Source organism: Balaenoptera physalus, assembly GCF_965194825.1.
Source record: "Balaenoptera physalus genome assembly, contig: HAP1_SCAFFOLD_943, whole genome shotgun sequence".
NCBI lineage: Eukaryota > Metazoa > Chordata > Mammalia > Artiodactyla > Balaenopteridae > Balaenoptera > Balaenoptera physalus.
In genome coordinates, this window is record NW_028125845.1 from 222,265 (window position 1) to 247,361 (window position 25,097).

Here is a 25,097-nt window from a genome sequence, read left to right on the forward strand (position 1 = left end):
AAAGTTTTTCTTGAAGACAGATACAAAGAAAGAAATTGCAGATTGGGCTGGTAAGTGCTCTTCTTAGGGACACATACGGTACAGCACAGATCAGAACATCACAGAGCCTGAGGATCGACTTGGGTGATGTTAGTAAGAATTATTATAAACTCTTTTGCAGCTTGCATTGATAAAGTTTCCTGAATGTATGTATTTACATGTTTCAGAAAAAAAATCGTTCTTAATTTAACATAATAGGATGCAGTACTGGTATTTTTTCTAATGGTTATCTTGACAAGTAGTGCATTGAACTCTCTGGGATACAGTATAATGTTTGTGATGATGACCATTTTCATGTATCCATAATATTCTTTTTCTGTAACTAAAAATAGCTCTAGACTCCTTGGTTCTGTCATTTTAGAAATCAGGATAAACTGGATCAAAGCGTTCTCTTGTTCAGAGAAACTAATGGAAGTTTTGCCTCAGAAGAGCTTCTGATATTTGTCTAAAATATATGAAGCATTGTTGTGATGTTTTGTTGTTTTTGAGATGTATTTTTCTAAAAAATGATCATAAACCCTATCAGGGATTTAAGAATTTTCATTACTATTGTTCACAACATCCTACCATTTCATTGAGATACAGCTTGGTGTAATTTTAGTACAATCCTTGGACTAAATTTGAAGCAGTTATTTTTCCAGTCTTCCAGCTCAAGCTGAGTGTTAGAGTGAGCAGAAGTAGACTAGTGAGTGTTGATGTACAATTTGGAATGTGAGAAGTGTGAGATCATTTTGGAGAGTGTCATAAGCAGAATTCCCAAATAGAAATTTTCCTAATATCTGACAACTGAGATTGTCCTGCTAAATTCAGCATGTGTTTTTGGTCGGTCATGGTAAATGTCTGTGATATGTGCAGATATGCTCCCTTTATTTTCAGTATGAATGTGCTAGAGAAAGAGCAGCCTGGCTTATTGCCTGCTGCTTCTTTCTTCTCCCAGGGGAGTTGGCAGGAATTTTAATAAAGTGAATCTAGCTTGAAAGTAGCCTAAAGAAGGGGTGCTGATTCCCATTTCAATGGAGAAAATTGCTGTGTAGCCTTCTCGGCTACCAGTCAGAGCATCATTTTAATTCTGTATTCTAGTAAAATGGGTGCAAGCAGAGCTGAAGAAGCAGAGCTGAAGAAGCAGGGCACATTAGTCATTGTATTTTCTTTCTTCACCAAAACAGTGCTTGCCATACTAGTATAATCACAAGTGCTACAGTGTATGTGAGACTGTTAGCTGTCGTCAACATCTGTTTCTCCTGATTTGAATGAATTTGGTGATGAGTGTCCAGAAAAGGAGGGACAGTTGTACCTAGAAATCAGTTTCATTGTTGAATTTAACTTCTGGTATTTCCCTGTGGGATAAACTTGCTCAGAATTTATTTGGATTTTTTGACTTCCAAAGGTAAAGAATGAAACTGGAGGTTGATTCTAGGCTTCAGAGAATTAGCAATTTGACACATCTTTTTATTAAGGATTTTGAACTCCAACAACTGTTGAGAATCTTTACAGCATGATGCGGGTAGTTAAATTTATTTAAAGAATCATATTCATGAATTCAAATACCTGATAATTTTATTGTAAATTTATTTTTCGTAAGAAAAAGCCAGTGCTTTTCGAGAGTTTGAAGACTGCCATAATTGAAAGTTCACTACTTGCTAAGCATAATACCAAAACCAGAAACTGTAAAAGAAGAGGTTCTTATCTTTGCACTAAAAAAATTCTGTATTTAAGTTGCCATAAACTATGTTAAAAGAAAAATGACAGATTTGGAAATATATTTGTAACATGCACAGCAGGCAAAAGGTTGTTTTCCAAATATAAAAAGATCTTAAAGTGGATTAGGAGAAAGGTTAAATGTCCCCAAAACAAAATGAGCAAAGAACAAGAACAGATGAGTCACAAAGGAAGGAATACAAAGCGCCTGTAGATATGTGAATAGATATTCAGTCTTACTTGTAATCAAAGAAAAGCCCAAAAAAGAAAGAGAAGAAAGAAAATACCCGGTTGTCAAAGGTATAGGAAAGTGCTCAGACATCGTTTGGTGGGAGTTTAAATCTGTACAGACCCTTTTAGAGATAATTTGTTGTGTGTATTAAAATCATAACTGCATACCCTCTGATCCAGGAATTCCACCTTTCAGAATTTATCTCCAGGAAAAATTTGGATAAATGTGCAGAGATACACATGTGAAGGTACCTGTTATAATAGTGGAAAATGAGAACCAAACTAAATATTTATCAATAGTTGTAAGTAAATTATTTAATATCAACACGTTGGAATTCTGTGGCAGGCATATTTTTTCCCCAGTGTTTAAAATCGTTGTAAAATACAGCTTACATTCACCATGTTAAATTTACCATCTTAAGCAATTTTCAGGTGTACAGTTCATAAGGTACATTCATACTGTTGTGCAGCCATCACCACCATCCATCTCCACAACTCTTCATCCTGTAAAACTGAATCTCTGCACCCATCAAACAGTCACTCCCTGTCTCCCGTCTCCCGTCTCCCCAGCCCCTGGCAACCACTCTTGTGCTTCCTGTCTCTGTGAGGTAGACTGCTCTAGGGACCTCATGTAAGTGGACTCGTGTAATATTTGTCTTTTGTGACGGGCTTATTTCATTTGGCATAGTGTCCATCCATGTGGCAGCGTGTGTCAGCATTTCCTTCCTTTTTGAGGCTGAAAAATATCATTAGGCATTTTTTTAAATTTAATTTTTGGGTGGGTAGTACATACATTTAGTTCAAATTCAAGAGGAGGGTTAGGAGGAGAGAAAGATGGGAAGTGGCTGCAAAGTGACTGCAGATGTATATGGGTTTTCTCTTAAGGGGTGATGGAAGTGTTCTAGAATTAGATAGTAGTGATCAATGTATAACTTTTAATATGCTGAAAACTGCTGACTTACACACTTTAAACCGGTGAACTTTATGGTATGTGTGAATTATGTCTCAATAAAGCTATTATTAAAAAATTTTCAATGTCAGTTACACTTCAGTTAAAAAAATTTTTATGCGGAATAGAATAAAGTTTCTTACATGTTGTCCCCCAGTGATTTCAGTTCGTTCCTCCCTTCTTCCCTTCTTGCCTTCCTCCGTTCCCCCAAATTACCATTAATTATTTCTTGTGTAACATTACAGAAGTATTTTTATTTCTTATGATATTTTTTATTTATAGTAAATAGTAAATATTTATTGTTCCCTCCCTTTTAACCAAAGTGGTAGCAAATTGAACACAGCCAAGCAGGCATCTCTGAAGTCTTTTCTCTTATTTTTAAAGGTAAAAATGCCCCTTTTTATTGATTACTTGCTTACTGTAGGGGATTTAGATAGTACAAAAAAGTATGAAGAAAAATGTAAAATCTACCCATACCGACACTGGTAATTGTTTGCATCCTTTTAGACTTTTCTCTGCATGTTTATACTTTTTAAAAATTAGAATCATGATCATCCTATACTTGCTATTATATATCTGCTTTTTTACTCTTAATATGTTGTAACTGTAGTTTTTATCAGTAAATATAAATCTACATTTAAAAAAATTGATGCATAGTATTAAACTGGGTGGACATTTCTCATTTACTTAACTCATCACCTATTAATATCCATTTAGGTTGTTTCTAATTTTGTCGCTGGTGTAAACAACAGTGAGCGTCTTTGTACACTCGCCAGATCGTTTCCTTGAGATATTTACTGCTGTTTTGCAGTTTGCCAAAAATTTTAAACAATGTACGTTTTAACATATATGCCACAAAGATTTCAATGATATTATTAGCTCTGCGAAAAAATGGTGCAGGCATTTATATCCTCACTTTAAATATGAGGAATCTGAAACCCAGAAAGATGGCAATGTGTTCCAAATTAGGTTGCTCTTTAGTGTGAGAGCTGGAACTAAAACTCCTGTCTTCTGATTGTGGGTTAGTTTCCTTCCACTGTGGCACACTGCCAGACCTTGAATACAAAGGGTGATTTTCTGTTGTTGCTTCTTCATTTCTAAAAACATGATTCTTGATGTAACTTCCTTTTAGGTTCTTTGTATAATGTTCTAGAATTTATCCATTCAGATTAAAGGTTCATATACCTTCGTTAGGGATACAGGCTAAAGATATACCCTCTGAAACATTTTACTAGCTTATCTGCACTAACATTTTCATTTAATTACTCAAATTACTCACTTATATTGTTATCTTTTTCTGTATAAATAGCTCACACAGCCTCAGTTTTTTGTGTTTTGTTTTTTGTTTTTAAAGCTTCAAGTTATCTAATTACCTTTGGGTACTAGCTTCAGTGGGCTGCGAGAATTGCTTTAATTCGAATGCCAGCTCTATTACTTACTGTGTGATCTTGGGGTGAGTTATTTAAGTCTCTGTATGCCTGGTGTCATCATCAATAAAATTCAAATAATAGTAGGGGTGAGATGTGACAGGGTGAAAGAGTGTCATGGACATATATACACTACCAAATGTAAAATAGATAGCTGGTGGGAAGCAGCCACATAGCACAGGGAGATCAGCTCGGTGCTATGTGACTGCCTGGGGGGGGTGGGATGGGGAGGGTGGGAGGGAGGGAGATGCGGGAGGGAGGAGATATGGGAACTTGTGTATATGTGTAGCTGATTCACTTTGTTATAAAGCAGAAACTAACACACCATTGTGAAGCAATTATACTTCAATACAGATGTTTAAAAAAAAAAAAGAAATGGAAAAAAAAATAGTACATGTGTTATAGTGAGGATTAAATAAATTAACACATAAGGAGTGCTAAGCACATTCTGGCATGCACTCATATGTTTATTATTTAATGTACTAACTTAATTGTAAAGCACTTAAAAGTCATTTTGTATTTTGCCATCCTTTGTGTTTTTTGGTGAAATTTTTTGTATGATGTGTCCGTATTCCTATAGGTTTCCCCTGCCTTTCCCCACTCCTCACCTTCAGTTCCGTGTAATATCTTCTGTTAATCTTGAACAGTGTCTTTATTTAGTCAAGCAAGGTGAAAGTGAGGAGCTGCCAGACTTACCTTGTTTCCTGTTGGTAATAAACACAAATTAAATTACTGACATTTTACAGATTATCTCAATCAGTTTTAAAGACAGTGTAAAACAGAATAATGTGAATCCTCATTTGCTAAATGCAGGGTTCTGAGAGCTGTGGTAGCTGCTTTCTCATTCCCCGTAGTCTGCTTTGTTTCTGCTACTTGAGGAGGAAAGCTCATTTGGGTTTTCTTTTTTGTCTTTATACCAGCACATGCAAATGACAGTCCAGGCTCTCCAGGATGAATTGCGGATCCAGAGGGACCTGAACCAGCTGTTTCAACAGGATAGTAACAGTAGGACTGGTGAGCCTTGCGTGGCAGAGCTGACGGAGGAGAACTTTCAGAGGCTGCACACTGAGCATGAGCGGCAGGCCAAGGAGCTGTTCCTCCTTCGAAAGACTCTGGAGGAGATGGAGCTGCGGATTGAGACTCAGAAGCAAACCCTGAACGCTCGGGACGAATCCACAAGAAGCTTCTGGAGATGTTGCAGAGCAAGGGGCTTTCTGCTAAGGCTACTGAGGAGGACCATGAGAGAACAAGGAGGCTGGCAGAGGCAGAGATGCATGTCCACCACCTCGAAAGCCTTTTGGAGCAGAAGGAAAAAGAGAACGCTCTGTTGAGAGAGGTGAGTGGCCACTTTCTCAGTTGTTATGACTGTCTTTTTTTCCTGATTAGTCAGCATTTTGACTTAGATAAATTTATATGCTCTCCTGAGCTAGTGCAAGGGAATTTCTTCTTTCTTACCTAAGTTCTGCACTGATTTCTGTTCTGATTTGCTGTCTTGTATGAGATGACATTGGCTGGCATGTATACTGGTTTAATACCTTTCTGGGGTTTTTTTCCCCCCTCCTGATTTCTGTAGACTCATTTTGTTGCTAGAGGGGCACAGAATTTTCTTGATTTGTTCCTCATGTATTGATTTGTTCATAGAGACACACACAACAAAACCAGAATTAAAGTAGCTAACTACTGCTCAATTTTAAAATATTAATAATTGAAAGTAAGCGATTCTCTCAGTTTCGGTGTGCTTATAAAGTCCTAGGCAGCAGTAATGGATGTTTGCCCTGTGGTTTCCATGGAAACTGTTGCCTTGCTGTAAAAGATAGGTGATAAAAATTATTTGCTGCCCTGGAGGCACAGCTAGAGGGAATGATACAGAGGTATGCTGTCACTTATTTTTAGAGAGGAAACTCAGACTTTAGCTGACCACTGTGTCTACTGATAATTTTTCACTTTTCTATGTAATGCTTCATTTTAAGAAAGCTTAAGTGAAGAATTCATCTTACATTGAATTAAAAAAAAAATGACAGCTCTACTTCTCTATATGAGGTCAGAGTCTTCAGATAATTTTCACATTTGGATAGGGGGAAAAAAAATCTCAGAACTATTTCAGTGCCAGTCTGAATAATCCCTTTTTAAATGAAGGGTGAGAAAGGCGGTTAAAAGCAGCAAAACAGCGACTTCCCCTGATGATGGCGGCGGTCTGTATCTGCTCTCTGCAATATGATAGCCACTGGCTGCGTGTGACTGTTGAGCAGTTGAAATGTGGTTAGTGTGACTGAGGAACTGAAATTTAAATTTCATTTAAATATAACTAATTTAAAATTAAATTCAATTAATCAAATTTAAATTTAAGTATCTCTGTGTAGGTAGTGGCTACTGTATTAGGTAGTGCAGCGATGCATAATGCATGATGCGGGTAATGTTACCCGCTTTTCTTAATAATTTGTCTTGAACATCTTTCTTTGTCAGTACATGTAGAGTTTTGTAATTTCAGTTGAATTTATAATGTTCTGTTGCATTTATTTATACTTCTTACTGTTGAAAATTTAGACTGCTGTTAATTTTTCATTATTATAAAACTGTGCTGCACAGAATATCCCTAACCATATATCCCTGTACATTAATTGTTGTCTTTAGCATAAATTTCCAGAAATGAATTTGCTCAGGGTGTGTACGTTTTCAAAACTCTGAATATCAGTCTTGTCTCCCAGAGTGATTGGACCAGTTTATCCTCCCAGAAGCATATACTGTATTTTTACGGTTAATCTGCAGCTATGTATGTTACAATCTTCAAATTACTGGACTGTATTGTTTTAGAAAATTTTCTATCAACTGCTGTGTTGTAGGCACCATCCTGAGTTTCTTTCAGTTTACTTAAAGAGTTTATATTTTAATGAGGTAACCTGGAGCCTGGCCATAGAATATTGTAAGAGAAGGTGTAATCATCTCAAATAGCATGCAGCATGAAAACCCTACCAGCATCGTGATGAACTTTGAATGTTACGTTTTTACTCCTTCTGTTCTGAATATTTCAACCTGTGCCCATTTATTTTTGAGTTTTGGAGTTAATAAATAGTGAATAGTTAAGGATATGAAAAGCCACAGTGTTATTCTGGCAGAGAACAACCAGCAATATGGTGAATTTGAACAAGTAGTAGGAAAAAACATGAATTTAAGACTAATTTTGAAGTAACAAGCTCTACAAATATTAAGTCCCACTTCTGAACATAATGTGGAAAGAAATATAGGCCTTGTTAGTTGTATCAATACACAATTCCAGTTGCCATTAGTAATGTAGTGTCATCTTACAGGAAACACAGTCCTATGGATTAAAATTATTTAAGAGCAAGTAGAAGTGATTGCTTCAGGAACACATGTTTAGAATGCTGGTTCTCCTTTCTTTTTCTCCTACTTGCCTTCAAGACTTAGCTCAAATTTCAGTTCTTCTGTGAAGTCTTCCTTGTGCAGCTCTATACATATATGTAGATGAGCCAGTAATATTATAGTATACTTCCATGTGTGTTTCTTCATTGTTCACTTAATTTTTTGTACCAAGGATGTAGAGATATATATATATATATATATATATATATATATATGAAATTTTATCTTGTCAGTGTCTTAACAAATGCACAGTGGGTACTCAAGAAATGTTGGTTGAATAAGTTGAAATGTAGGGAAAGAAGTTTAAGCCTGGAGCTTACAGAAAGAAGGATAGCTTTTCCAATTCTTTTTTCTCCAGTGTGACCACTGGATACTAAAACCTAACGAAGGTTAGAAAACAGACTAAAACCCCAAACCAGTTTTGCTTATGAGTTTAGGTATAGAAGTTATAAATAAGATATTGGCAGATAAAATCAGCATTATGATAAAAGGATAATATTCTGACCAAAAGGAGTTTATTCTAGGAATCCAGAATGGCTCAATATGTCATTCACAGTTATAATTTGTAATAGGTGAAAGGAAAAGATAACCTCGTAGTGTTTGATAGCTATCTCAAAGACATTAGATAAAATGTTAGACACTTTGAAAACTAAACCAAATGAACTAAAAATAAGAATTGAATGATACCTTTATAGCATGATTTAAATAAAACAATTCAGTAAATGTGTATTATAAACATATTTTAAACTAGTAGCCAGAATTGCGCTTACTCTGACATATACTAAGACGCATCCATTAAAGTTAGGGAGAGGCAAAGATACTGTTCATCAGTATTTACATTATTCTGGAAGTGTTAGGCAGTGCTGTTAGATAAGGAAAATGGAATAAATAATATCAGTAACGGTAATGGAAAGGATAGGGCTAAATTTTCATTACAATGTAGATGGGAACATTAATATAAAGATGCTGCTTTCCCCCAACTCTGTGAATTTAGTGTAATCCCAATAGGAATATTCTTGACACGTGCCCAAATGATGTTGCAGTTTCTTTGCAAGAAGAACAGTGCGGGAACACTTGTTTAAGCAGCTCATGATATATGTGTTTCAAACCCAGTGATATTAAAATCTGTGGTACTGGCACAGTAATAGATAGCTAGATTGATGAGACAGAATAGAACCCAGAAATAATATAGTTTTAAGCATATGATACATGTTTGGGAATAATCGCCATCTATTTGGAAAACAGTACATAGTTACATCAAATTAAGTTCTAGATGAAATAAAGAGCTACTTGTTAAAAAATAACAACACTAGAAGAGAATGTAAGAAAAAGGTTTTAATACAATCTTGAGACAGGAAAGAATCTTTTATTGCCATAGCAAGAGGCTTAAACAATTAAATTTGTGTATGTTAGAAAATACAGGTAACAGAAGCTAAAATGGTAATTTGGAGTAAAGCTTTGTAACATGTGGCTTGACTGTTTCGTTTCCAGAGTGACAAGGTGCTAGAGGCACTCGGCACAGCCTTTCTTTGCTCATTACTCAACAAACATCCATTGAGCTTCTAGAATGTATGTGACCCTGGGATACACGCTGGGTATACATTTTTCATGTCAGAACACATGGTCTGTGCCCTCCTAGAACTTAAAAATCTGGTGAGAGACAATAAACATAATTATGAGAGGAAATAAATTAGTTGAGTCTAATTATGTTGGGAGAGGGGATAAGCAGGGTAAGCATCTTTGAGGAGGTGCCCTTTAAGGGAGATGTGAAGAAAGTTGAAACAGTCTTGCTGAGCATTTGGGTAAAATCATTTCATGAAGAAGGTTAACAGTTTCAAAGGCTGGATGAGAAGTTTTCAGGAGACAGCAAGGAGACTAGAGGACAAAAGCATATTGTCTAAGGGGAAAACAGGCATGAGATGAGAGGTTGAAGAGGTAGCCAGGGCCAGAGTCATTCATTGCATTCATCAGATATTTATTGGACACTAACCCATGTGCAGAGCACAAGGAAATATAGTAGCAGTGAACAAAACAAAAATCCATGCCCTCTAGGAGACAAAGCACCTGCCTTCAGGATCCCTGCAGGTAATGCAACAATTTTTTTCAAAGTGCAAGAGAAAACTGCACCAATGTTTAACCAAGGGAGTCATCTAGTTTAGCTTTTAAAATCTACTCTGGCTGTGTTGAGAATAAATGGGGGAGGGAGAATTACGAGTGAACAAGAAGTCTAATAAAGAACTTAACAACTCTAGGTTGGGTGAGTGGTGACTTGAAATGGCTATTGTGCATTATATCACTAGTGTGTCAAGAAAGGCAGAAAGAATTGAGAGCTGGCAACACTGGGATATCCATAGGTTTTATTATTATTGGATTATTGTCCATCTTTTTAAAAAGCGGGTTTTCATCAGTTCCAAGACTCATAGTTTTCCCCATCTCAACAGTATGAAATTGAGTTAATAAGTCTTATCCTTGATGGCATCTTAAAATCTCTGTCAGCAAGGCCACAGTCCTACGTGATTTGTTTGCCTGTGTACTCACAAACAGTTAACAGCTGCTCATTTTAGTCAATGTTGTGAGTATTGTTGCTATTTCTCATGTTAACTTTAGCTGTTGTTCAGTATGTCTTCAGTAATATTATGCTGTGAACCAGCATTGAAACAGTTATTGGTATGGAGAAAGTTATAAAACAGTTCAAAATGATATATGATTAAACTTTATGGTTAAATAAGTAAAAAAGGGTCTTGCAATCAGTATAAAATAAAAATTCTGAATGATAGAAGCTTGGGTCATGGTTTATTTGGAGGCATTTCCTTCTTTTCTTTCCAGCACATTAAACAGTGGTTTACCTTACAATCAGTGGCATCTTAGATTTGATGAAATACAGTAACATTAAAATGGCATTCATAGCCAGGAACATTTGTGATTAGTTTTCCATTTTGTTTATGAACATGATTCTGGAGATAGCAGGTAAATAATTCCCCCAAATAAAAGCCAAAGAAGAAAAACAAAAATTAAATTAAGCATTGTATTTTCTGTTTGTACTGAAATTACATTGTTACGTGACTTATTGTTAGATTTTGTATTGTTTACTGGAGTGCCTTTCCTTTCATGGATAGAAGCATGAAGACATCTGTTGGACACATACTGAACTACAGTCAAGACGTGGTTAGTGCCTGGGGCCAGGCGTATGGAGTTTTAACAGGCTTTACAGGTGATTCCGTGATACACCAAAGTTTGGTTCTCAGTCTGTTGGCAGAACATACCTGAATTGGCTATGGAATTTTTGGATTGGCTATCCATATGCATACCAAGCATTGTCTATAGGCTGAATAAATATTTCAGTTCTATATGTGCTCCTGTTATTTTGAAATGCAGATCCTATTGTGATGAATAAAATACTAATTTGTTGGGAATTCCCTGGCGGTCCAGTCGTTAGGATTCCGCGCTTCCACTGCAGGGGCCACGGGTTCGATTCCTGGTCGGGGAACTAAGATCCGCATGATGCACGACATGGCCAAAAAAAAAAAAAAAAAAATTACTAATTTGTTTTAAAACATTTAGACGTATGTTAATTTTGGTCTCTATAATATTTTAGTCAACAAACCTTGTTTAGTGCAACTGCTCTCATGTTAAGATTTGCAGCAGTGTTTGAGGTTTAAAAGCCCTACTCTTAATCTACGGATTCAATGCAATCCCTGTCAAACTACCACTGGCATTTTTCACAGAACTAGAACAAAAAATTTCACAATTTGTATGGAAACACAAAAGACCCCGAATAGCCAAAGCAATCTTGAGAACGAAAAATGGAGCTGGAGGAATCAGGCTCCCTGACTTCAGACAATACTACAAAGCTACAGTAATCAAGACAGTATGGTACTGGCACAGAAACAGAGATATAGATCAATGGAACAGGATAGAAAGCCCAGAGATAAACCCACGCACATATGGTCACCTTATCTTTGATAAAGGAGGCAAGAATATACAGTGGAGAAAAGACAGCCTCTTCAATAAGTGGTGCTGGGAAAACTGGACAGGTACATGTAAAAGAATGAAATTAGAACACTGCCTAACACCATACACAAAAATAAACTCAAAATGGATTAAAGACCTAAATGTAAGGCCAGACACTATCAAACTCTTAGAGGAAAACAGAGGCAGAACACTCTATGACATAAATCACAGCAAGATCCTTTTTGACCCACCTCCTAGAGAAATGGAAATAAAAACACAAATAAACAAATGGGACCTAATGAAACTTCAAAGCTTTTGCACAGCAAAGGAAACCATAAACGAGATGAGAAGACAACCCTCAGAATGGGAGAAAATATTTGCAAATGAAGCAACTGACAAAGGATTAAGCTCCAAAATATACAAGCAGCTCATGCAGCTCAATATCAAAAAAAACAAACAACCCAATCCAAAAATGGGCAGAAGACCTAAATAGACCTTTCTCCAAAGAAGATATACAGGTTGCCAACAAACACATGAAAGAATGCTCAACATCATTAATCATTAGAGAAATGCAAATCAAAACTACAATGAGATATCATCTCACACCAGTCAGAATGGCCAACATCAGAAAATCTACAAACGATAAATGCTGGAGAGGGTGTGGAGAAAAGGGAACCCTCTTGCACTGTTGGTGGGAATGTAAATTGATACAGCCACTATGGAGCACAGTATGGAGGTTCCTTAAAAAACTAAAAATAGAACTACCATACAACCCAGCAATCCCACTACTGGGCATATACCCTGAGGAAACCATAATTCAAAAAGAGTCATGTACCAAAATGTTCATTGCAGCTCTATTTACAATAGCCAGGACATGGAAGTAACCTAAGTGTCCATCAACAGATGAATGGCTAAAGAAGATGTGGCACAGATATACAGTGGAATATTACTCAGCCATAAAAAGAAATGAAATTGAGTTATCTGTAGTGAGGTGGATGGACCTAGAGTCTGTCATACAGAGTGAAGTAAGTCAGAAAGAGAAAAACAAATACAGTATGCTAACACATATATATGGAATCTAAGAAGAAAAAAAAAAGTCCTGAAGAACCTAGGGGCAAGACGGGAATAAAGACACAGACCTACTAGAGAATGGACTTGAGGATATGGGGAGGGGGAAGGGTAAGCTGTGACAAAGTGAGAGAGTGGCATGGACATATATACACTACCAAACGTAAAATAGATAGCTAGTGGGAAGCAGCCGCATAGCACAGGGAGATCAGCTCGGTGCTTTGTGACCACCTAGAGAGGTGGGATAGGGAGGGTGGGAGGGAGGGAGACGCAAGAGGGAAGAGATATGGGAACATATGTATATGTATAACTGATTCACTTTGTTATAAAGCAGAAACTAACACACCATTGTAAAGCAATTATACTCCAGTAAAGATGTTTAAAAAAAAAAAAAAAAGCCCTATTCTTTAACTAGGTTCTAGGCTAGGAATTTTGGCTCTAACATGTCTGAGGAATGCCCATCTGTATCTTTGGCAGTTGTCAGGTAAGAGCAGAGGAGGTTAGAGGGAAGAAAAGAGAAACAAACATATATAGAAAAAAAATAGAAACCTTGGACAAAGAGTAGGAAGAATTAAAAAAGAAAAAAGGTCCCTAGTTAGTTTTCCCTTTCCTAGTGATTTTGGAAAGTGTGAACAGTTGCATCGCATAACTTACTGATTCAGGTTATCCTTCCTCATCTTTTTTTTGTTGTTGTGTCATTTGTACCTCATTTCCATTTTGACAGGAAAATATGTTTTCTCAGAAGCATGCTGTTACTTGAGATGGTAAAGGGTCAAAGTGCAGTGCTGTCTGACAACGGCGGAGTTGAGGTACAGGAGGAGTAGTGAGGGTTCCTTCTTCACTTCTCCGTGTGGAGTACAGTAAGCCCAGAACTTGTGTGGAGGATTGAAATCTGCTGAAGGGACGTCTACCCTTGAACCAAGGGTGCTGGAGGCTAAAACCTGAAACTTGAAAGAAAGAAATTTCAGACATAAGTACTACTTCTCAGTCACAAATGCTCCTTTCTCTCAGTTGTGTAAGTAAATGTTGACTTACTTTTAAAAAGAAAGAAACTACTAACGACGGAGAAATTTTGTTCCTAACTTGTTTTCTTTCTCTAGTCATTATTCTTTATTAAATCAGTGAGAGGAACTGAACACATTTTCTACCGTGTACCACAGTTGACAGTATAACAAGATCCAGATAATTCTACCTGTATGAATCTCTGGGCTTTCTTTAATTTGTGTAGAGTGAAAATTTTCAGGCTAAAAAGAGCGAAATAAAGCAAGCACTAGCACATTCGACTTCTTACATTTGTCTGAATGGTACATTCTTTTTTATTCCCAGAGTCCTCTCCCTTTATTACCAGTGCAGGAGTCAGAGGCTCGATGTGCTCTCTGGGAAAGGGGAGTTGGTCAGCCCACTGACTGCAGGATGTGTTCATAATGAGCTTTAATGCGCAGGCCTTTGAATGGAGATCTGTTAGGACTGATAGGTTTTACAAGCTCTTAACAGGAAAGCTTTATGCCTGCGAATGGTTTAAAGTGCACCCTAGTTCCTTAGCAGAGGAGGATTTTTTTTTTTATTCAAATGGATTTCTTTCCTTATATATTGCTGATATGCTTGCTAGAGTTTAAAATGAAATTGTAGGGGCTTCCCTGGTGGCGCAGTGGTTGAGAATCCACCTGCCAATGCAGGGGACACGGGTTCGAGCCCTGGTCTGGGAAGATCCCACATGCCGCGGAGCAACTGGGCCCGTGAGCCACAACTACTGAGCCTGCGCGTCTGGAGCCTGTGCTCCGCAACAAAAGAGGCCGCGACAGTGAGAGGCCCGCGCACCGCGATGAAGAGTGGCCCCTGCTCGCCGCAACTCGAGAAAGCCCTCGCACAGAAACGAAGACCCAACACAGCCAAAAAAAAAAAAAAAAAAAAAAATACATTTAAAAAATGAAATTGTAATAGTTTCACTGTAAAGCATTTGGAAATTTCCCTAATATCTGTGCGCCCAATTTATCACCTGTTTACAGTGTAGGGAGTAGATTCAGTGTGGACAGACTGGAGGCTGGGGGGTAACTGATGAGTTTGTTGTTTTAATGCAGGTGAGAGGTGATTATGGCCTGAACTAATGTGTTCAGATTTTGTCCTGGATTAATGTGTTCTGCATTTTACTGTCTTAATGAAGTGTTTTATCTTGCAGGGGTTAATTGTGGATTAACTCGATCCTTAAGGAGACTTGCTTTTACACTCTGTTGGCTCTAGTCTAGGTAGCCTTCCCTCCAGGGCTAGACTGTCTCTGCTCCTAAGACGTGGCCTTTCTGGTGTCTCTGCTCAGTGCCTCTGATGTTCTCTCCACTCTGGCTCTTTGGAGCTTGAATTCTTCCCAGCCCCATGTGAGTTCAGGTAGTTGCTCAACTCATAGCTCTCTGGTAGTTGTTCTTTGACACTGTGGAGTCTTTCCCTGTACATGCAGGCTTAGTATTTGGTCAAAGACTCCAGGGGACCCCTGTCAGATCAGACACTGCTGCTTTTCTGGCTAGCTTCTTCCTCTGTGTCATTCTGCTCTGCACATTTCTCCTGTCTTTGGGACTCTTACCCACTGATCTGTCTTCTGAGCTCTGCGGGACTGCTGTTTTCTGTTTGGTCTTCCTCTCCCTGCATCGCATATTGGATAGCAAGTCCGGACCATAACCTTGTTAGTTTCTCTCCTCTCAAGGATCATACTCCTGTGCTGCTTGTTTTCCAGCGTCTGAAAACAGTTGCTTTATGCATTTTTGTCAATTTTGACATAGTTTATGACAGGAGGGCTAGTCTTCTGTCTGTTATGATCAGATTGTGTTGACCTTGTAGAGGGTGAGAAGTAAATAGGAAACTCGTTGAAGGATTGAAAACAGACTATTGCCGTGATTTGTTGATGCTTTATCTAGAGTACACCATTGCTTTCTTTAAAATGGACAGAGGAAATGAAAGGAAACTTAACTCGAGGCTGTTGTAGTAATCTAGGCTTAAACTAGGCTGGAAATGGAGTGAAATGATAAATTCAAGAAATCTTTTGAAGCTGGAACAATTAGGACCTGCTCTAGAAGGTGGTAGGAAGTGAAGATGTGGGAGGAATGAAAGGAGACACTGTGCTGTTTGGCTTGAACCACCGGGAGGGTAATGCCATTTAAGGAGATGGGCAAGACTCATCAGTCTTCAGAGGAGGGGCTAGGTTAAAGAGGAGAAAATGACGAGTTTTGTTTTGGATGAAATAAGTTTGAGTGACCTAGTAAACATCTATATACATGTCAAATGGGCAGAGCAGAGGGCAGGGCTAGAATTTCACCAGCACTGTTCAGATGGAAAATATCCATCTGTATTCTCTGCCATCACTAGGGGCTGTACCAGGGTACTCTGGAAGTACTGGCTGACTCAGAGACATTCTCAGAATCTGACAAGAAAATAGCCTGAGGATGTCTGGTAACTTCAGGGTGATCCTTGAAGACCCTAACTGTGATATTCTGCCATCTCCTTCCTTCCTTTCTGATCCTGAACGCACTGACATTTGGACTGAAAAAAATAGCTATGTTTTTCTGCCATTTGCTACCTGTAGACTGTTTAGGAAACTTGTTCAGCAGTCTTACCTTCTTTTTTTTTCTGATTGTAGCCCCTCTGGAGAGAGATTTCCATCGTAGGTAGCCCGGTGGTTGTTGCTCTGGGGGAGGATGCTGTGCAAAGGAGGTTGTCCACACAAATGCTTTCAGTTGTTTTGTGCAGTGCGGACTGTGGCTACTTTGATTCCTCCTTTTTCTTTTTTTTAAAATAAATTTATTTCTTTTTGGCTGTGTTGGGTCTTCGTTGCAGTGCGCGGGCTTCTCATCGCGGTGGCCTTTCTTGTTGCGGAGCACGGGCTCTAGGCGCGCGGGCTTCAGTAGTTGTGGCGCACGGGCTTAGTTGCTCTGCGGCATGTGGGATCTTCCCGGACCAGGGCTCGAACCCATGTCCCCTGCATTGGCAGGCGGATTCCTAACCACTGCGCCACCAGGGAAGTCCTGATTTCTCCTTTTAAAAAGGGACTATTTCTAATCCCCTTTTTGGATTGTTTGGAGTTCTGATAATATGTCTTGGAGTCCTGTGGAAGAGTGACACACAACCTGGGGATGTGCCAGAGCTTCACCTCTTGTGGTGGCTGGGATCTGTGTGACTTACCGTGTATAACCAGGTGTGCAGAGACGGGGACCCTCCTGTACCCCTTAGCCTGAATGCAGTCTATGTGCTCCCTGGTCCACAGGGAAAGGTCAGGAAGACAGAAAGTGGATCAGAGTGTCTTACAAGGCCGGGGTAGTCATCTTTGCATGTAACTGCTACTCCCTCGCCTCTCCACTCCCCTCTTGAAAAAATGAGAGTGAAAAGGAGGGCACTTACTCTCTTTTTTGCTTCTCTCGTATAGGAGATGCATCGGAGATTTGAGAATGCCCCCGATTCTGCCAAAACTAAAGCTCTGCAAACTGTTATCGAAATGAAGGTAAGTGAGAACTTCCTAAGGAATCTTATGTGTCATTTCACATTTTATTGTGTGAGTTTAAGAAAGTGGTATGTAATAATAGTTCGCTCATTTTGTAGACTGAGAAGAAATAGTAAGACTTAATGAAAATGACACATTAAAAGAACTTCAGTTTCGTTTCCTCTTGTCCAGCATTTCTTGGAGTCAGCTGTTCTCAAACCTTTTGATATCAGGGCCCCTTATTCTCTTAAAATGACTCATTTCATTTGTTTTTAAGACAATGTCCACCAAATACCAAGTTTGTGTGTCAGTTCTTCTCTCGAGTTAAGAATAGGGTTCCGTGAAAAAAGTACCTGATTGGGCTTGCAGCTCACAGAGCACCCAGTGCTGTCCTGGGAGCAGCGTCACACCCAGGTGCAGCAGCCGGGCCTGGCCCCTTCCTGTGTCGTCACACAGCATGGTACAGAGATACATACTCAAGGGCTGAGCATATGAAAAGTCACCAGGGACATTCCTAAGTGAGCCAGTGTTTTAAAAATGTTCTTTCTTATTTTTCTTTTTTGTCTGAGAGTGCTGACACTGAAGAATACACTGACGGCTAGCACGGTTTGGCGCTGTTGTCCAGAGGCACGAGCGCTTTTGCCTGTCCTTTATACCTTTAGTGCACGTGTTAACACAGTGGAAAAGGCACATAAAGTCATAGTATTATTATGAAAATAGTTTTGACTTCTCAAAAGGGCTAGGAGGCACCCCCAGGCTTTCACGGACTATACTTTGAAAACTTCTGCTTTAAGTTACTGAGTAGTTAGAAATCTTTAGGCTGAATGTTATGGTGATTGGTGACTAAGCGCTTGCCTTCTGTGTTAAATTCCCTGGATGCAAAACCTGGCTTTGTATGACATAGAACAAGTAAGCTAACCTCTCCATACCTTAATTTCTTTATTGATAAATGGTGATAACAATAGTACCTATCCCATGGGTTCTTTTGTGGTTTAAATTAGTTAAAACGAGTAAAACACTTTAAACAGGACCTGGCACATAGTAAACATTCAGTCAGTGTTAGCTGCTATGCTATTATGATTTTTATTAACAACATATTCCTTCTTGCAAGAGCTAGAAGACTCTTACAGATAGGGACCCCTCCCTCTCCCCCTCCTTCCCTCTCTGTCTCTTTTTTTAACTTCTTTGTATCCCCTAAAAAATTTGACACGGTGTTTTGCATCATGTGCCTTCATTTAATATTTGTTGATGTGGCAAGAGTCTTTAGTTTTTGGTATATAAATAGTTTTATGTAAATAGATGCTTCTCAAGTACAGTTATCAGAATGGTTCTCTTAATTTAGAAGATTTCCTCTTAAAACTTTGTTTTGATTGTTGTATACATCTTTATTCTCACTGGGGAAAGGGTTTACCAAACAAATACCAAATTAGTGGATTCTGGGTTCTTTATAGTTAGACAATTCATAGTCTTGAACATAATCTTGTAAACAGCCTCTAGAAACGTGTAATTACATATTCACGTTTCCCACAAGTTTATTGGTACATGTTATTTCCTGATCCCTGTTGGAACCTAAAAACACACGAGTGTACCTGTGTTCACAGAATTATTTTGCTTGCCTTTTGATGGCACAGGGAAGTGTACTGGTTTTAACTGGCAATAGATCTATTTTAAGTTGTGTTAACCTCCAGCCATTCTGCTAAGAAGCAAGAGACTGAGATTCTGGTGGCCCAGTGGGGTCAGGTGGATGTTATGTTGAAATTGCAGATGAAATAGCTGAGATGCTGAGAGTGTGGCATGAGCTTGAGAGGATCATGAAGACCTAGACTGGTCTTTGGGGGAAATGGGAAAGGAGGTGATGGTGGACAATCAAAGAGCCCAGCTGTCTTCAAGGTGACGTAATATTCTTTTCTCTCTCCTCCTCCTCTCCCTCCTCCTTTCTCCCACTTTCTTCCCTCTGCTTCCTTCTCCCTTCTCTAACTTCTTCTCTTCCCTTTAGCAGTGGAGGAGCAGGGAGGAATTACTGGACTGCTGTAGGGTTAGAGTTTTGCTGGGTAGATAATGGCAGAATTACTGGGATGCAAGTGAATTGAGGGTGGAGGTGAAGGAGTAGTTGGGATGATGAGTCCAGGAATGTAGCCTGGATAGGAAGGAAGAGAATTCAGAATGGATGGACAGGTTGGGAGAAAATGTAGAAGTTAGGGAGGTGGAGGACTCTGTGAGATACAAGAGCAGCAGTTAATGTGAGTGACGGTGTGTCAGGCCTGGGAGGAGAGGCCTGGGTGATGTGGTCTTGTAAACTGGATAGCTAAAATGGACCGGAGGATGAGGGCGTTGGCATTACAGATGTCAAGGAATTCGGACATTGAAATCCTAGGATTCTGGCAAGAGTGGCATTTGAAGGAGAGATCTATTGTCAGCCGGGTGCCGAAGACTTCTTCAGCGGGCGGGAGTGACGGGGAAGCCCCTAGATGGCAGCCGTGCGGAGGGAGAGTGAAGAGGAGTGTGAGCTTTAAATGGAAGCAGCATGGAGGAACCTGGAGGATGCCCACACTTCTCCCTGCCACTCTGTGATGCTGGTGGATTAGTGAACTTCAATGGAGAGCGTTGGGGGAAATTATATCCTTTGGGAAAGCCTGGGTTTACTTAGAGCAGGGAGGCAACTTTTGAAAAAAAGTTGAGCATTTGGGAAATTTAACAAGGAAAAGAGGATTTCAGTGGACTCAGTGGGGTTGGTTGATTAATGATGGGAGACCCAGGGCTGGGGAAGTATAGAGTAGTAAGATGATAAAGAATTTATTTATTTAGTTATTATACGTTCTAGGAGTAAGAAACCTCCTTGGAAAGGGCTGTCCTCAAATAAACCCAGCCTGAGTACTGGTCGGTGCTACAACTAGTCCAACATATCAGGCGTTAATTTTCTGGCCTCATCCCAGAAAGTAGCCTGGCAGGTTCTTTTTCTGCCTCATGGCTTTCAGAGCTGCAGTTATGGTCCCTTTTTAGGTGCACATTTTATGGTGCATGATTTGATAGTGAGTGTCTGATTTGGTCAAGAGCTGCCTCTCTGTGTGTGTTGGGATTTTCAGATAGTGCATTTGAAGCCGTTTATTTGTTTATTCTTCATGGGCCGGGATAGCTTTAAACGAGTAAATCAAAATCCTGGTTTAGGTTTAGAGTGTCTCTGATTGTGTTAATTTAATATGTTTAATTTTGAACCAAATGTAAGTTTCATTTGAATAGATTTGTAAAAGAAAATTTTCGTTGTGTTATTTTTAAAGGTAATGCAATGCAAGTCAGAGGAGTACAGCCCTCGCCTCTCCCCCGAACCTAAAAATAGCTAGCTGTAAGTGTCTCATGATAAATCCTTTAACTCTTATCGGCATACTCTCAGATAACAAAGAAAGTCAGTCAAGACAGGCTTGAGGTAAAGTGGAAAGAGGAAGTCAGTCTCAAAATTTCTTCCTAAAGGAATGGTTTCTCTAAACTTCCAAATAAAATAAAGCTATACTGAATTTATGCTCTTTAAGGTCTTTACTTCTTAGGTGAATAAGCATATGCAACTATAGATGTAAAAGTATCTATTCTTCGTAGGAGTTTTTCTGTAATTGATGACATCTAAAGTAATCTGGGGATAAACTGGATACTGTGACAGACAAAACCAAGAAAATGAGTATAGAGGGATGTTGTACTAGGAGGTGATATTCGTGGTGATGCTGATTTACAAGGACAGTGACGTTTCTTTTTAGAAATCATTATGAGATATTTGAAATGCATGGTGAAGTATAGCGAATAAGTAAGATTACTAATGCAGTAAGTAGCCTCCTCTTATCTGCAGGGGATAGGTTCCATGACCCTCAGTGGATGCCTGAAACCACAGATGGTACCAAAGCCTATATATACTATGTTTATTCCTATACATACCTATGATTAATTTTATAAATTAGGCACAATGTGTAAGGGATTAACAACAGTAATTAATAGTAAAATAGAACAGTTATAACAGTATGCTGTAATGGAAGTTATGTGAATAGGTCTCATTCTCTCTCTCTCTCTCTCAGTATCTTACTGCACAAATCTAATGCCTTCTTCATCTAAACTAAGCACTTATCATGCACTGTAGCCGTAACTTTTGCAGTTTGAGGTGCAACAGCAAAACTGGCACGAATTTCTTTTTCCTTCATCCCAATTTCACTGCTGGAAGATTCGTTCTGACTGTAGATCTTAGCAACCTCAGCATATGATTTTTTCTCTTAGTGAGAACTTCCACCTCTTCACTTAAAAGAAGCACCTTACGGCTTCTCTTTGTCAAATCTGAATTGCCAGCATACTACTCTTGTGCTTTGGGGATGGTATTAAATAAAATACTGTCACGTAAAAATGGTCACTTGAACACAAGCACTGTGATGCCAGGACTGTCCATCTGATAACCGAGACGGCTGCTGTGAGTGCCTAACGGGCGCGGGTACACTGGACAAAGGGATGATTCACGTTCCAGTGGGACAGAATGGGATGGTGTGAGAGTTCATCATGTTGATTGGAACAGCGGTGCACAGTTTAAAACTTCTGAATTGTTTTTTTCTGGAATTTTCCATTTGATATTTTCTGACCACAGTTGACCTCAGGTAACTGAAACCACAGAAAGCAGAACCACGGAAAGTAAAACTGTGGAAAAGGCGGGACCACTGTGTGATAAAGTGTAACTGTTAATGTAATTATTCATCCCTTTGTTTTTCTGCAGTGGGACGTTATCAGATCTTTATTATTGTAGATAATGGTTATACGCATTATTGTGTAAATCTTTGAAACCTTCTTACTCTTTTCCCCACTCCTTTGGGGGCAGAAATAAGCCTTTTAGGGGGGTCAAGTGAAACGATAAAATATTATAGCTAGAAAAGGTTTTACTGTTAATATTACAGATGTTTTCACTAGAAGTTTGTTGACCATAAAGTACTTAGAAACTTTTACTAGTTTTCCATTGCTTCTACTTCTTTAGTTAATACTCTCAATTTTAATCAAAAGGGTGCGGAGGAAAGGATAGAGGAAAAATCATACTATAGATCTCAGTCCTCCTCCTCTCCACCATATGGCCATGAAGGATATATTTTAGAAGCAAGGCACCAGTTGCAATATTTCTGCATATTTGTTTATCTTTATTAAATTTCACATCTGTAAAGACAGACTTGTGCAACCTCTCTTGACTTTTTGCGAATACTTTAATGTCTAAATCTTCCTTTGTCCTCAGGATTCAAAAATTTCCTCTATGGAGCGTGGGCTCCAAGACTTGGAAGAGGAGATTCAGATGCTGAAATCGAACGGGGCTTTGAGTACTGAAGAACGAGAGGAAGAAATGAGGCAAATGGAGGTCTATCGGAGCCATTCTAAATTTATGAAAAACAAGGTCATGGTGTGTGATACCGTAATTTTTAAATGGGGTTTGAAAAATTGATGCATGTTCCTACTTCTTTAGTGATGATGGACCTCACGCTGTTTTATCAGGCTTCAGGGAAGAATACTTGTACCGTAATTCTTTCAGATAGAACTTTCCCAGAATTAAAGTCAGCATTACTGATGTTGTATAGTTATTTCAAATTTCACTTCAAAGAAAATTACTTGTATGAGGCTAAGTGTGTATTATCACAGTTTAACATTTCATGTCTACCAGTACTTCTGAGGCGATTAGTAGGATTACATCCAGATGAGTTTTTCTCACTATATGAAACATCGCGTTCTCTATGTCTTGTGAACAAATTTAGAAGTCAAATTCAGCCTAAGAGACTGAATCCAGCTCCCCTTTTTTTTCCTGAAATGGCTTAAATAAAATCGTGTTTTCCCTTCAAACACAGTTCCCTAAAGGAAAGCCCTTAGCGCTCTCCCTTGGAGAAGACCCATATGTATCAGGTTTATTGTTTCCCACGTGCACTTGGGGTGTATGTACAGTAGGATAGGCATCGCTGAGACATATCAGTCTGTATTATAACCTCAGTCACAGTATTCCTTCTTTAGAGCCAAAGGCATTTATTTTGATCCTATGAACTATTTTAGGCAAATTGGAGGACTTAGTTTATTACAGTTATCAGTTTATCAGGTCTGTGGTGTTTTAAAGATCATAATTTCAATTATAAAATATTAGCTAGAAACTAAGTGTTCCTCCCCCTCCCCCTGCCCCCCATATCCCAATTGTGTTAGTTCCCTAATTTCTCAGAAGTGAACAGTGTTCCTTTAATGATACAGTTTCTGGCTTCTTTCTGTGATACCCATACCTGCATATAAGTCAGTAGAATATTCCTCTGTTATTTTAAGAATCTGTTATCAATGACTACGGCCAATTTCATGTAACTTTTAGAACTTAAAAATTCACATATCCAACTTTCTGTTAGTTTTGATTTATCATTCTAACTTGAGAACAAAATAAAATATCATCTCTGCTTCCCATTTGCTGATTAGCACATTTCAGTCTATTACCCTGTGAAAATAGTGAGCCCATCTAGGGTCCTTTGAAGAGGAAATTAGGGGAACAGATTTGATTGTGTTCTATGAGTTATTGTTATTTCCAGTTACTGCTCTGGCTCAAAAGCAGATAATAAGAAGACCTAAGTTGACACATGAGTGAAAAAGAATAACAATGTCGTGACAGGTAGAGCAACTGAAGGAGGAGCTAAATTCGAAAGAGGCTCAAGGGGAGGAGCTGAAAAAGAGAGCGGCTGGTCTTCAGGCAGAGGTCTTTGCCGAAAGATTTACCCTTTGCGTGCAGTGATCCCACAGTGGGACCCTGCTGCTCTGGCTCTGGGTGCTCGCACTTTCACTCTGTGGTCGGCAGCTTTGCCCGGGACTAGCACTAACCAGCCTGCTCTGCTCTTTAACTGACTCCTGTTCACCGGTTTGACCCACGTGCCACCCTGTGTGCAGCGAGTCCTCATGTGCTCTGGAAGCCCTGTCTCTGGTTTGTTTTTGTTTTTTTTTATTTTTTTTATTTTTTATTTTTTTGGCCGTGCCACACGGCATGCGGGATCCTAGCTCCCCGACCAGGGATTGAACCCGCGCCCCCTGCAGTGGGAGCGCGGCGTCTTAACCACTGAACCGCCGGGGAAGGCCCCCTGGTTTTTTATTGTTGCTTTGTCACTGTGTGGATGGTGCTTCAAAGCTGTTTTTTCTCGACTCCTTTCCTGTTAACCAGAAACTTGTTGATTTATGTGAATGGTCTCTTTCTCTTCTTAGGTACAAAGAATGTGCAGATGTTCTAGGTCCATCACCCAGGGTTTATTTGAGTCTGATTTCTTGAGTGAAGTGCTTTACCTTCATATGTAGACATCATCTTTAAGTCCCCGATAGGTGATTTTGCAACAAATTCTACTGTCTTTGGAACAGATGTATAGAAGTGATTAGCTTATTTAGTTATCTGGTCAGTTAGAAGTAGCATGAAACTTAAAGTCTCTAAATCTATTCAGTAGCTCAATCATCTGTCTCTAAAGTTCTCTAAACTTGAAATTCCATTTCAAACTGTGATAAAATGATTATAATAAAATAGCTGACACTTGAGTACTTATTATAAGCATTTTATAACCTACTAAGGTAGGTATATTCTCAACCCAATTTATGGATAAGGAAGCTGAGGTAACACAGTGGTGCTCAGGAAGCACAGTTAGTAAGAGGCAGAGTTTGATTTTTACACAAGCCATTTGGTTCCAGAACCTGTGCTGGTAAGCTCTGCACTCCACTGCCCTATACTAGGCTGTGCACGCATTTGTCTCACAAGTGTCAGGAAAAAAACTGCTTCTGAAAATTACAGTAGGATAAGACTGGAATGCAGCATTAAAAGAAAAAAAAAAAAAAACCACTTGTGCTAATTTAGTGTGTTTGCTATTTATGGACCACTTTATAGTATAGATAGAAAAGTGAGATA

At 38.9% G+C, this 25,097-nt stretch overlaps 1 protein-coding gene and 1 long non-coding RNA gene across 2 annotated transcripts in view; one reads left to right on the top strand and one right to left on the bottom strand.

Moving 5' to 3' along the window:
* Positions 1-25,097, top strand: part of LOC309653701 (ELKS/Rab6-interacting/CAST family member 1-like) — a gene marked incomplete at its 5' end in the record, with an annotated part of 129,269 nt that overhangs the window by 22,918 nt on the left and 81,254 nt on the right. Inside the window, 4 exon segments of the mRNA XM_082478539.1 lie at positions 5,265-5,517; positions 5,520-5,680; positions 17,147-17,221; positions 22,440-22,601. Of these exon segments, the coding sequence (XP_082334665.1) occupies positions 5,265-5,517; positions 5,520-5,680; positions 17,147-17,221; positions 22,440-22,601 (651 nt within the window).
* Positions 10,499-13,738, bottom strand: LOC309653703. The gene is made up of 2 exons (XR_014259381.1): positions 13,396-13,738; positions 10,499-11,209 (listed from the first exon to the last, which is right to left on the bottom strand). It is a non-coding gene; the product is annotated as an uncharacterized lncRNA (long non-coding RNA).